The following is a 13,094-nucleotide window of genomic DNA, read 5'->3' on the forward strand; positions in this document are numbered from 1 at the left end:
CATCAGATGCTTGAAAGATGCAGGTACATTTATCCAAAAGGGCTGAGGAAGATTTGTTAAACTTATCAGATGCCCAAACAGTCCAGTATTAGAAGAGCTGATTTATCATGATCAGCAATATTCCACTAGACCCGAGCAAACTCAACAAGTCAACACCAGTTGACACAGGCTGACAAAAAACAGAGCTTGATAATAAAACACTAAATAGAGAAACCTTGTTCTGCAACTGTTTTCCAAAACTAGATAGAATAAGATTCCTTTTTAAAAAATCTCTTACGTTATTCCTGTTACTTTTTGCTTGTCCATAAACCCACCTAGAGTATTTTAAACTGCTTTCAAAACTGAAAACTGAATCATTTAGGCCTATGAAATAATTTGAGGTTGTATTTCAACACCAAGACCTCAAGACGCTCTGCAGAGGTATTTAGGTAACATCTGTGGGATGTGGGAGAGGGAAAGCCCCAAAGCCCATTCCCAACGGGCACATTTGTGTGCACACGAGCACGGTGCTGGGCTGCCCACGCTCCTGCATCCCCGGGCTTCCTAAGGACAAGGAGCACAGAGGCAGAGCTGCACCGTGCTCGTAACCTGGCGTAAGAGAAATACGTCCTACTATTACTTATGCTGGGATGATGCAGTTGGTTGGTATGAATATCTCATAAGTTAAAGCTTTACTGCAAAAGTAGGTGGATTGCTTTACCATCGGTGAAAGTATATATATTAGTTGCTGTTTAGCTGCTATTTCAGTGTCTTTGCCTCATTTCCTCACTGTAATATTGCCAAAAAAGCAAGTAAATAAAATACCCCCAATGCAGCAGTGAAAACATGTTCAAATTCCTGAATATACAGACTGAACACTAGACAGTCTTTTACAATGTCTTCTCTTAAAAATGCTTTTCTCAAGTGGAACAAAAGATAATGAAAATGCATGCACTGCCACTTACATAACACAGGTATGGCAGAAGATGGATTTTTTTTTTTTTAACTGATGGTGAGACTACAGCTCTTGAAAATAAAATGCCTGGCTGCTTTGGGCTTGAGATATAGACCTGCCTCTCTCCGACACTGTTAAAACTAAGAACATGAATTCAGAATATTTCTCTTGCACTTTTGAACACATCACGTCAAGTCAACACACGCTGCTGGCTCATGAAAATAACACCATAAACTGAACTGAAATATGACGTGACAACAATCCTAAAAGCCTGGTAGCTGAATCCCCAAATAGACAATTGATATTTACCACTTTGTAAAATACATATTTGAATAACTAATTAAAGCAAATCCAAATATCATTACTGTAAGAAAAAACAAACACACATAATCCTATTCTGAAATAGGTAGGGGAGAACATTCATTTTCTTCTTCTAAAACATGTCTTAAACAAGATGCACTAGTAAGATTTAGACTTGAAATGCAGGAATCCTGTGGTGCAGGAATGAAGCACAGCCCCATTCCTGCTCTTGCTGCGTTCCTTCCTTCCCCATAAACAACCTGCGCTCGGTGCAGTTCTAGCAGGAAATAAAACACAACCACCACTGGACAGACATAACAAAATCGGCTTCATTTCTGCAGCTAGCAACACTTTTCTCATACCTAAAAGCTCAGTTTCACAGGACTAGCATTCCGTGGCATGCAGCACATGAAAAGGCGAGCAAAATCCGTAGGAAAGAGATAATCCTGAGGAGAATTTCTTAAGTACATGCAGATTCCTAGGTGCAGCAAATGCAGCAAGAAGTGTCAACAGTTTCCCCTCCCGCAATTAAACAGTGAGCAAAACGACAACGGCAAGAAGGCACCAACCTTAAACTTAATATGACAACAAATCGCTGTGAAAAATCTCCCCTGCGGGCCGATTCTGCTGGGCCGGCTCCTCCAGCTCCCCGTCCTCGGCACGAAGTTTGGGCGCCGCGCGAGCCATTGGCGGCGGCCGCGGCCGGCCGTGGCGCGCGGCCTGCGCTGCCGCCCGCGCCGCTGGTGCAGAGCGCGGCGGCCGCTACCGCAGCGCGCAGCTCGCAGTCACTATGGCAGCGCGCCGGGGCCGCCCTGCGAGCGGCACCGCCGAGCCGCTCACAGGGCAAGGGTAACAAGGAAAATCCGCGCTCAAGGCGGAAAATCCCCCGTTTTCTCAAGTATATCCTCAGGCAGGGAGGTTGGCGTCCTCTTTCTTCTGCCTGCCTGTGCTCCAGTCCCGCTTTACCGAGGGTTTGTTCCGGGAGAGGGAGAGTTAACAGCGAAGCAGCGCAGGAGATTCTGGCAAGCCGTCCTGCATGTCCGGAGCAACCCTGAGGCCGGGCTAGGAACCCCGGCACCCATCTACGCTTCCCGCCGCCGCATCCCCACACGCATCCGATGTGGGGCCGGTGCGGAGCAGCCCGAGCGTCTCAGCTCCCGCAGTGCAGGACGTGCCCCTCTCAGGACGTGCCCCTCTCCAAGCTCTCCCTTCTCCCCCAAAAGGGAAGGGAGGGTGGTGGAGAAGCGGTGATGAAGACCTTGCCTCATCACTCCCTCAGCACCCGAAATCCAGGCCCGTTATGCAATGCCAAGCGAAAGAAAAGCCAGGGAAGAAGCAGCGACAGAGAAATCTCTGAAAACAAGCAGCAGGGTTGGAAGCTTTCAGAAATAACACACCTTTGGGAACGCGCACGCAAAGAGGAATCCCCTCCAGGGAAACCACCAGTAGGCAAAATGTCACACACAGTTTTCATGAGTCAGTTTACTTAAGTAAAAACACATATTTGGGGTTGATTTTAGCTGCTTTCTCATGGAAAAAGCTCTTTTCTTCCCTTTGCCCAAACTCTCCAAACAAAAAGTAAACGACTTGTCGAGCAACCCTTGGAATTTTCCTGTGAAACAGGCCTCTCGCTTTGGCAAGGAATCCCAGGCACAGACACTCACTCCAGTAAAGGTCACTGCTGCCTTCCAAATTCCAGGTCAGCTGGGATACAAACCAGCACGGTTCCTATCCTTACCATTCCAGCTGCAGAGAGTATCACTTAGCTTCCCTGTTAAACCATTATATTTTATTTAACTTGAGTTTTAGAGCTGCTATGAGCACACTTACTTGGAAAATAAAGTATACGAGGGCTCTTTTAAGAGATTCAAAAAATTTCTTTAACGTACGTTTGTAAAGCACTTGGAGATTACTGAACGAAAGCAGAATATTATGTCTACAAATGCTAGTTGGACATGTTAATTATAAATACACTACAGTAAGGATCCTATTGGGATGTACAACACCAGATGTTTTATCTATAGACATTTTTTCCTTTTCCAGTTCAGTAAAATTCACAAATTCTTTAAGATGATTTTTGGTTTAATTCAGCTGTTTGGGCACTTTCAGAGAAAAGCAAGCTTAAACACATTCCAAACAACTAAAATTCCTACCCAGTGCTGTTTAGAAGAGCCTGGCTTTGACCTCCACTTACTTTGCTGCCGCTGCATTCCTGGTCTCCAGGTCCAGCTCCTGGCTTGTTTTTCAGGCCAGGCTCTACCAGAGGAGGTGTTAAAGCAATGGCAGGGGCAAGAACCACATTCCTGTGTCCTGCCAGGCAACGACGGATGCCATTCCCAAGCAGACACATGTTTCTTGGCTGAGGGTATGCAACAGAAATCTGAACTGCCGGAGCTCTTCTGAGCAGAGGATGTGAGCAAGCAGCCAGCAGGACCTCTTCTTAGGGAAAGTTTCACGCTTGTAGTTTTGGTATTTGCATTCAGTGGTACAGATTTGGTTTCTCTCTCTTATTTCCCCATATGCTTTAACATAAAATTCAAGTCTGTACCAGCAATTCAACCCCATGAGAACTGATGAGAAAAATAAAGCAATCATATTGACTGCACAGGAAACATGAGACTGTAAGCAAAGATTATCATAATGTAGATGTCGACATGCCCCGGAATAAAAATCCCAGAAGAAAGCAAAACACCCTCAGTTCCTAATTAAAGAGTACTTAACCCCATGGAAGCCCAGCATTTTCTGTATGATTTCTGTGTACAGCTGCTGTTTTTTTGCCTTTTTTTTTTTTTTGAATAAAAGAATGAATTGCATTCTATGATAGGACTTGTTTTTCACACCCTTCTCTAACGCTACTTTCATCTCATCAAAAGAAAACCCAGTTCAATGATTTTTCGATAGACTAACAGGTATTCACAATAGCTAACACTGGCATCAAATTTATATATTTTGGCTTCTTTCATGTTCTTAATCGGTGTTAATTTAGCCATAAACCTCACTGTATTTCTGCCTTCAGGCCACAGGTTACACATGCCACAAAGGTGCAAACCATTTGCATACAATCAAGTAGGAAAAAAGATCACAGCAGTAGAGACTCTTCTGCAACTCAGCTGCAAGTATGGATTTCTGTTTCAATGTGGTAAAGTCAAATGAAAGCTTACAGCCTGGTCTGCATCTTCCCCTTAAGGAAATCATTGCAGCACTGCAAAAAGGCAAACCAGTGGGGCCAAAAATTCAGCATGATTTAGATGTGTTAACTTTAAATAATTTTCTTACCTTATTTCAGCAGAACATTTGCTTCCTTTGTGGTTTGTACATTTTTGACTGCAAGCATAAAATCAGTAAATTATAAAGAGGTTCAAAAAGACAGCAAGAAAACTTTACTGGAGACTATCAAACACAGAGATGCTCTTATAATTTCCCATAGAAATCCCTAAGATGCAGCAGCTTGCTAAGAGCTGTGAGGGTCTATCAGAAGAACCATCATCCATGTATATGTGTGTGCAAGGCGTGTGTGGTTATACACACAGGCACACACACACTTGCTTACCATGGTCTTGCATCCCCCTCTAAACATCTCTTGCTGACACCGAAGACCCTGGCTGGACCTTTTTATTTATTTAGAGCTATATTCCTGATTACCAAGCACACCTTTTAGTATCTTACATTGACCTGTCTTCACAAAGACTACGTTGAGAGACCACTTATATCTCATTCTCATATTACAGAATGTAGGCTAGATGTCAGGATGATAAACAGTTCTGCCCACTTTAGGAGCAAAACTACCTGTCTGAGCAGAAACAGATGCTTACTGGTTACTGTAGAAGACTAAAAGCTCACCTTCACTTCGGTTCACCTTTGCCAAAAAGCTATTCGGGTAAAATAAAAGACTAAGACTAGGTTATTTCAGGTGGAAAAAAAAAACCAAAACAATATTAGATGTATTTTTAAAAATTTTATTCCTGTAACAGATGGACATTCATAAAATACCAAGTGAATGCAATAACATAATGCTTTTCATTTTCAGTGAAAAAAATCATTCAAAACCCTGTGATGCTGCGTTGAAACAGTCAATACAAGCCACTCTACAACAGGTTGGAGAAGGTGTATTTTTTATTCACTGCTCAATTAAAAAGGAAAAAGACTTGTGCTACAGGGCATTTGTGATTAAGCAAACCTGCTCAGTTCTACAACAAATTAGCAGGGGAACTGAATTGGTAATAATGGTAATAGCTACTTTCAGTAAACCATAATTCATATCCAAAAAAATTCCAATATGTGCACTGACGCAAGAACTGATGTAAAAAAAAATAGTAGATTATTCTGGTAAATCAAAACAACTAAAATGCAGATGTGCAAATGAATGGAATTAAGACTGCTCGGCAATCTCAACCAAGGCACATCCTTGACTGTCTATCAGTATTGATTGTGCACCAATAAATTTTTCATATTTGTTGTTTGGATATACAAGGTTGTAAAATTAATCAGCAGACTCAGCTTTCCTGGACACTTATTTTCTTTCAAAGAGATGTAAACATTTTGGGACCTATTCTGTGTAAAATTCATTTTTCTCTTAAACAAGTCCTGGTTCCAGGTGTTACCCCACACGACAAATAGCTTTTTTCAAACTTACTTTTCAAGAAGAGAAGGACTATAGCGAGGAGAAGGGCTGAAGTTTCCATCCAAGTTGAGCCAGTCCAAAGTTCCACAGCTCAGGCCTGCTGGGGGCTCCGTAAGCTACAAAACACACAAAATAAGAGCAAGAAGAACAAAATATCACAGCGAGCCAGGAGCTTCCAACTTCTCATGAGTATCACTGCTGCTACGTACAATGCTGCATAACATGCATGGGAGTTTACAATGCCATTACAGTCCTGCCTAGTCTTTGCTAATTTGCAGAAGTGTTAAGTATGTGTTACTGAGCACATCTTTCCCTGTAGCTCTTGTAGCATGCTTCATTAATCAAGAAATAAAGAACAAGAGAAAGTCAAAGTTAAGCTCTTTATCTCATCTACAAAAGTGAGTACAAAAGGACAATTGAACAAAAAGTATAAAATGCTACTATGTGTTACTATGTGATAATCTGCTTTAAAAGGATGGTTCTTGTCAATATCAGTTGGCAACATGACTATATCCTTAACCAGAAAATTTACATCTTTTTAAGTTAGGGTTTTAATTAGACATATCACTAATTTTATCAAATTATGTAATTTTACTTCAAAATCTTATTTAACTTGCTGATGAAAGAATAACTTGCAGTAGTTAGTTCCTGTGAACCAATAAATATTTTATTTTTTATGTATCTAAGTGCTTTCAGAGATAAGAGCACTCAGGCACTTATTCCTGTAAATTCTCCATTTCTTCCAGCACATCCCATTCCGGACAGCGAAACAGTAGTGTAAAGAGGATAATTCAGAAAACTATCAAAAGTGGAAAGATTCTAAATTGGTCTTTTAACTGCAGCATTCTGCTTTTCTCCTTCAATCCCTTGTAGACACGACTAGAAATAGGAAACGCTAAATTATTCAGGAGATCTGCATCATCTTTTGCTAAGCACATCTGAAAGAAGGAGTAGTGTCCTCTCACTAAAGGTTTAGTGTCATTAGAGACCATTAGATGGAGGAAATGAAGCAAGTGAATACAATGACGTGAAGAAATATTATCTCCATCAGGCTTTCTGTTAAGAGGGAAAATAATCAGGAAAATCAATGGAGGTATTAAGAAAAAAAAATACAGAGCCCTAGAACTTACTGATCTCTTTTGTCTTAAGATGGCAGCTTCTGCTGGGTGGTTGAATCTAAATTTATGAACCTTGCCAAGGACAACAAGGGCCCCTGTAAACAGACAGCAACATTATTACAGAGACATAATTCACCAAACATTTAATGCAGCATGCGCTAATTGTGCCTAACTGATATACCAGGAGGTTCTAAACTGTGGTAGAGAGACTACTAAATATCCAAGCTACTATTAAACAGTATGTAGTATTCTCACAGGCCCAAAGCAGAGAAATATTCTTTCCACCTTGCCACTATGGACCAAGTGCACTTATTTTTCAGTAACAGCATCCAAGCAAACTACTTGTGGGAATCACTGGTGTAACATCTGCAGGTTCAGCATGAGAATAAATACCCTCTTCAGTTTAAAGACTGGTGTGACTCTACATCAAAACCATAACCAATCAATTGCCAGAAACTTGTGGATGCAGCTGGATGAAAATCCCCCCAAAAAGCAAGCCTTACCTTGCGACAACCGGCACGATCCTGTGACCTTGCATCCATTCACAGCGCAGCGCGCGCCCTGAACCGGTCGCAAAGTCACAACCCCACAGTTGTTGTCTATCATGCAATGGTCCCTCTCAATCCACTGCCCCTGCAAAACTACAACATATAGATTCTTTTCACTTCATCTGCTCCTCTTCTTTCTTTTGAAGCACTGTGTGCTGTTGGACCATGTAATGGTGCAGGCTGTACCCCCAAGAACCAGCTCACACCCAGGACTGAGGGAGAAAACTCCCCCTTCTTCATCATTATCTCCTGATCATTAGCTCAGGACCACTTCACAGAAACATGTACTTGCTTGAAAATGCTTAGGCTGCTCTTCCAACGTATTTCTAGCTCTGGAAACGTTATGAGACTCTTTGTGATTTGCAAGCTAATGGGCTAAGTCTTTTATCGTGCTGAAATTTCTCACTGCTACTATGGTCTTATTTTAAAAGTTAGTATTCTACTTGGAAGAGGACAATTAAATTTTTGTGGAATATACCAAAGTGGAAACATTTCCAGCTTCAATATAAATTTTCCACACTCTATCATCATTTGTAGCTCTTGAGAATCCGGCTATTAAAGTTAAGGCCAGAAACGAAATGAAATAAAAGATGATCAGAGTCACTTGGGTTTAAAATCTTTAATGCTATGACCAAGGACAGCTGAAAGGTATTTGTACTGTATCATGACCACCTGTGCCATTAGGCACAGCAAGATTAGTATCATTAGAACAAGATATTTTTAATCTTTAATGTAGCACTTTGCAAATGTGAGGAAAATTGTGAACAGACCCCAATCATTTTCATGGACTTTTTGACCTTATAAACTGCAGCAAAAATTAACTGCAAGGTTATTGCCAACTTGAACAGTTATGCTATTCTGCCTCCCTTGTTATATACAGAAAGCTGACAAACAGCAACATTACCTAGCTAGTACAGAAGGCAAAAAAATTCTCCTGGTTTGACATTATACTATCAAATAATTTGCAAATCTTTGTCTCTTACCAATGTCTTGATCCTGATCTGAATCACTTCTTCCAATTTTGGTTGTTCCTTCCTAAACCAAGAAAAAAAAAAAGCCCTAATTTAAAAATCAGCTACTGAAGGCAAATTACACATAATGATTAAGAAAGCTCTGGTACAGCATCTTAGCAAATACCTGAAATAAATGACCTCTGACAGGCTTGCTTAAAGCAAACTGCAGCCACTACTATGTCAAACTTGAGCCTGTGCCCCATAGTGATGCTAATGCTCTTATGCTGCTGTTCCTTCAGCTTCACCTGCTGCAACCCTAGTACATGAAGTAATTTGATATTGATTACTCTACATGAAAGAGTGAAAGACAATTCCAATCAAATGACTGCATAGCTCATCTTAACATACTGAGGTATATGGTCATTTATCTGTTAAAGCCTTTTTTAATGTTTTACCTTCTTTTAGCAGTGTTTCTTGACAAAGGGAGGAATTCCCAAGGCATATTACAGAGCCTTAGAATGAGGGATTACTTCCTCCCTTCACTTTTGGGACTACTTCAATTTTCCAAAATCTTTGTGAAGAAAAAAGTATGTCTTTTTCTATGCCAATACAAACAAATGCCTTATTTTCAAGTTACGTAAAAAAGTAGTCAGTTAAATTATACAGAAAATATTTGCTTTTGTTAATGAAAATCAGAAAAAAAGAACAGAATCTCAGAAAGAAAAGTCCTTTAAGCACAGGCACAGCATTAATTTGTACAATTAATGCTACAGAATAAGTGAATAAAAGAGTAACACTGCTTGTTCTGCCTGATGTGAAGACTGCTATTATGTCCACACTCCCTAAAAGTATAAAGTGCTGTAATATTTTAAAGCCCTAATATTTAAGGAGATGCTAATGTTTTACCTTCTTGCTGCTCAGATAAAGGTAATAGACACCAGAGTTTAAAAGATGCAAAGCGCAAAGAAAAGAAAAGGCAGCATCTAGGAGCAAAGAAAGAGGGGACAAAGATGTTAGTGTGGAGAAAGAGACACTGGTTAATAGCTTCTAAAGGTGGCTCTAAGTTTCATTATTAAAATTAATATTGTTAAACAACTTTGGTCATTGTTACAGTTAGTATTTGAAAATATTTTCTGTCCCTAAGCTGGTGCACAATGGAAAAAAAAGTTTGAGTAACCACGATTACATTAAGTAAATATTTAATGTTATTTTAGGATTCAGTAGGTCCAGTAGGATGTTGTTAAGCACTTAATGTTACTAGTTAATACTACTATAAATAAAAACTACTATAAATAAAAACTACTATAAATAAAAACTACTATAAATAAAAACTTGGTACAATTTTTCTGTGTTGTTCTGGAGAAAATCAGTACTGCTTCTCTTTCAATTAAATGAAGAATAGTATTATTTTTATCTCAAATATTTGTTGCTACTTTTTAAAAAGGGAAGAAAAAAATGAAAAAACAACAAGCCACTCACACATGCACAAGCACACTTGATTTGTCCTCATGTTTTGTGTGCAAAAACTATTTCCATGATTATTTAGGGTACTTGGACATCTTCTTTACTTACCACATGAAAGTTTGTGGAAGACTATTTGATAACAAAAGAGGTCAGCTTATTATTCCAGTCATTCTGTTTTGTTTTGCCTAAGTGTTAAAGAACATCCTCTTTTGCCTTCATTTTTGGGTATCCCATTTCACTGTGATTTTCTGTTTCTCCATATATTTGTTCTTCTGGATTGTGGCCTTTACTTTCTGATAGCTGTTATTATAAGCTTAATGCTACCTTAATCACTCTCCCACATCCCCAAAGGAAACATACATCTTGTTATCAAAAGGAAAAATAAGACAAGTGATAATATCTCACCCTGAGATGATAGAAGACCACTCCTGTACTGAGGATATCATCATCCATTGCCATCAGATGAGGTAAACTAGAATCTATTGTTACTCCAACTTTTTCTTTGTTGATGTCCACACTGTATTCTTCCATGATGGTTTTCCTGTCTGTCCACTTATTTGTCCAATCTTTGGTCAGTTGCTCGATCTTAAGGGAAAGTAGGATTAAAAAAGTGTTTTCCTTTTTAGTAAAATTATTTCACCAGCTAAAATGAAGTGCAGGTGCATTTTTAAATGCATTACCTTTCTGTGGTAGAAAAAAATAATCAGGTAAAAACTGTACTGCTATTTACCCACATAGGTTTAGCCCACAGAAGACTTTTTCCCAAAATACCAGCAAAATATCCCAAAATACCAGGATCATGCTAACTTTTTGATTTTCAGATTAGGTAATTTGCCCATCTGATAGACTTAAGCAAAACCAAAACATTCAAAACCTCCTCAGGTCCATACGGATCATAACTTAAATTGGGCTTTAATTGGACTGCACAATAGTTTCCTTTAAATGAGTTGGAGAAGCTTAATCTTAGAAGACAAAGTACACCTCTATAACGAGCTATTGTGATACAGTTACACAGTTTCAGACAAGGAGTAGATTGTGTGGACTTAATGGGACACTGTTCATCACACACCACTAAGGACACACGAACACTCATCACAGAGTGGCAGAGAACACCCAACACCCATTAATGGTGGCAGTTTTCTACACGTTCCAAACACATAGGAAAGAGTTAGGATAAAACATTTTCACCAGTGCAGTTTCAAAACCCTGGCGAGGCCACCAGATGGGACAGGGGTGGGTTACAGCATCCAACAAATCACACGCACCTTCATTTCGTTCTGAAGAACCAACTCGGTCAGATTTCCGTCTCTGTCATCACTCCAGGAAGGACTGGAATTCCTCTATACAAACAACAAATGCGGAGAACCATGTGCAGGTTTCCTTATTCGCTAGAAAATGGACACATATTTGATGCTTCCTTCTAAATTTGTTTGTGACCTCCTTTCTAGTTATTGCACACAGGTCTTTGTGGAGACCTGGTGAGAGAGCATTAACAGAGAGACACTGCTGTGCAAATGAATCCTGGAGTCTAGCTTCAGTTTCTCTCAGAAAAATATACTCCCTGTGGTATGGGAAGCCAAAAAACTATTATTGTTTCAAATTAAAAACCACATAGAGTGAGAGCTGTACTGTGAGGGCTTAGAGTCATGCACGCTTTCTTGTGGAGGAGAGCAACCTGTGCCTTCATGGTCTGCTAGATTGCTTTTTGTGGGGGGAAGAGTCTGGCAGGGAAATTGCATCAATGCTCCACGTTTTGCTTTGTCTTGGTGCTCTCTATCCCTAAACAAAGCCAATATTTTCCAGGATTTCTTGGCAGCAAAACTGTCTGACTCCACAAAAAACGACAAGCAGGCCCTTTCTAATCATCACACAACAACTTATACTTTGGGATTACTAATTTAACGCCAGAAAAAGGAGAAATTACAGAAAAGCAATTAGCTTCATAATCATTTTGAAACTACCCAAAGAACAATGCATTTTTCCTCTAGTTACAATGAAGCTGGAAAGGAAAACAGACAAGAGGAAGCCGGGGACTACTGCTCCTTGGAGCAGCAGCACTTCTGCAGCTGGGGGAGATCACACGTACCAGCTCAAAGCTCAGCAGCATCGTCTTTAATCTATCGATTTCTTCGCGCAGTTCTCTGATCAGCTTTACATTCGCGTCCTGAAACATTGAGACACAGAAATGGGAAAAATCCAAAAGCCAGGAGCTTTTATTATTATTATTAATAATAATAATAATATTATTTTTGCAGGCAACAGTGAATAGGACCAGGCAAAGCTGCAGCTGGTCCCCTGCTTAGGGGCAGGTGGCTCCGGGGAATTTCTGTTCATGAGATTTTCATCTTCTCTCTTTACTGAGCACAGATCTAACAGCATCTGTTCCCATCATCACAACAGCTGAGCACATCACTGCTTTTATGGATTTAACCTCAAAATAACCCCACGGGGACACAAGTTGGGATGCTATTGGGAGAGGTTGTGTGTAACAAGAGGCTATGCCTCGAAAACCATGTTTACTTGCATGTGCCCTGTCAGAGTTGAGAATTGTTGCTGCCAAAACCAAACACACTATTGTCACCACTAGTAATGTCTGAAAAATATTCTTATAGGTGCTGGTAATACTGCCACATATTCAATTTGGGAAACTCTGGATTGGAAGGGTTCCTTTTCTACCTAAAATTTAATACAATATCTGTGGGAAAGCAAGTAGGTAAGTTAGATCCCTAAGATTTTATCCTTTTACTTAAGGATAAAATTTTGTTGCAAACTTTATTTCCAAAGATCTAGAAACTACTGGAATACTGTACAATGCTCAGATAACTATAAATTAGATTTAGTCAGTCACAAAAGTACAAGGTCCAAAGAATGAAACGGACCTAGGAATAGGTAGCTTGGAGATTAATTCAGGGAGTTGTACGAGCAGAACTTGATCACAGAAGTCATTTCACTGAGCTTCATGGTATATGGAAAAAGTAAAGGAAAAGGCTTTTAGAAAACCCAGGTCCCATAGAATTTTATTATAGTAAATAAGCCAGGTTGCCTGAGTGAAGTGGAAGGGATTCAGTATGAATACTCCAATTCTACTGTTGAACCAAAAGCTATAAATCTGGTCTAACACAATGATATCTTTTGCTTTTCTATAGTGTTCCCTAG

General features: G+C 39.8%; 1 protein-coding gene across 1 annotated transcript in view; it reads right to left on the reverse strand.

Moving 5' to 3' along the window:
• STARD9 (StAR related lipid transfer domain containing 9) overlaps positions 1 to 13,094 on the reverse strand; it is an 83,335-nt gene that overhangs the window by 23,772 nt on the left and 46,469 nt on the right. Inside the window, exons 17-24 of the mRNA XM_026033458.1 lie at positions 12,025 to 12,102; positions 11,204 to 11,278; positions 10,344 to 10,523; positions 8,505 to 8,556; positions 7,477 to 7,614; positions 6,986 to 7,068; positions 5,868 to 5,971; positions 4,511 to 4,558 (exon numbers count right to left, since the gene is read on the reverse strand). Coding sequence (XP_025889243.1) covers positions 4,511 to 4,558; positions 5,868 to 5,971; positions 6,986 to 7,068; positions 7,477 to 7,614; positions 8,505 to 8,556; positions 10,344 to 10,523; positions 11,204 to 11,278; positions 12,025 to 12,102 — 758 coding nt within the window. The remainder of the gene's footprint in view (positions 1 to 4,510; positions 4,559 to 5,867; positions 5,972 to 6,985; positions 7,069 to 7,476; positions 7,615 to 8,504; positions 8,557 to 10,343; positions 10,524 to 11,203; positions 11,279 to 12,024; positions 12,103 to 13,094) is intronic.

This window comes from Nothoprocta perdicaria, unplaced genomic scaffold, assembly GCF_003342845.1.
Source record: "Nothoprocta perdicaria isolate Ctin4 unplaced genomic scaffold, notPer1 scaffold_129, whole genome shotgun sequence".
In the NCBI taxonomy this organism is placed as follows: domain Eukaryota; kingdom Metazoa; phylum Chordata; class Aves; order Tinamiformes; family Tinamidae; genus Nothoprocta; species Nothoprocta perdicaria.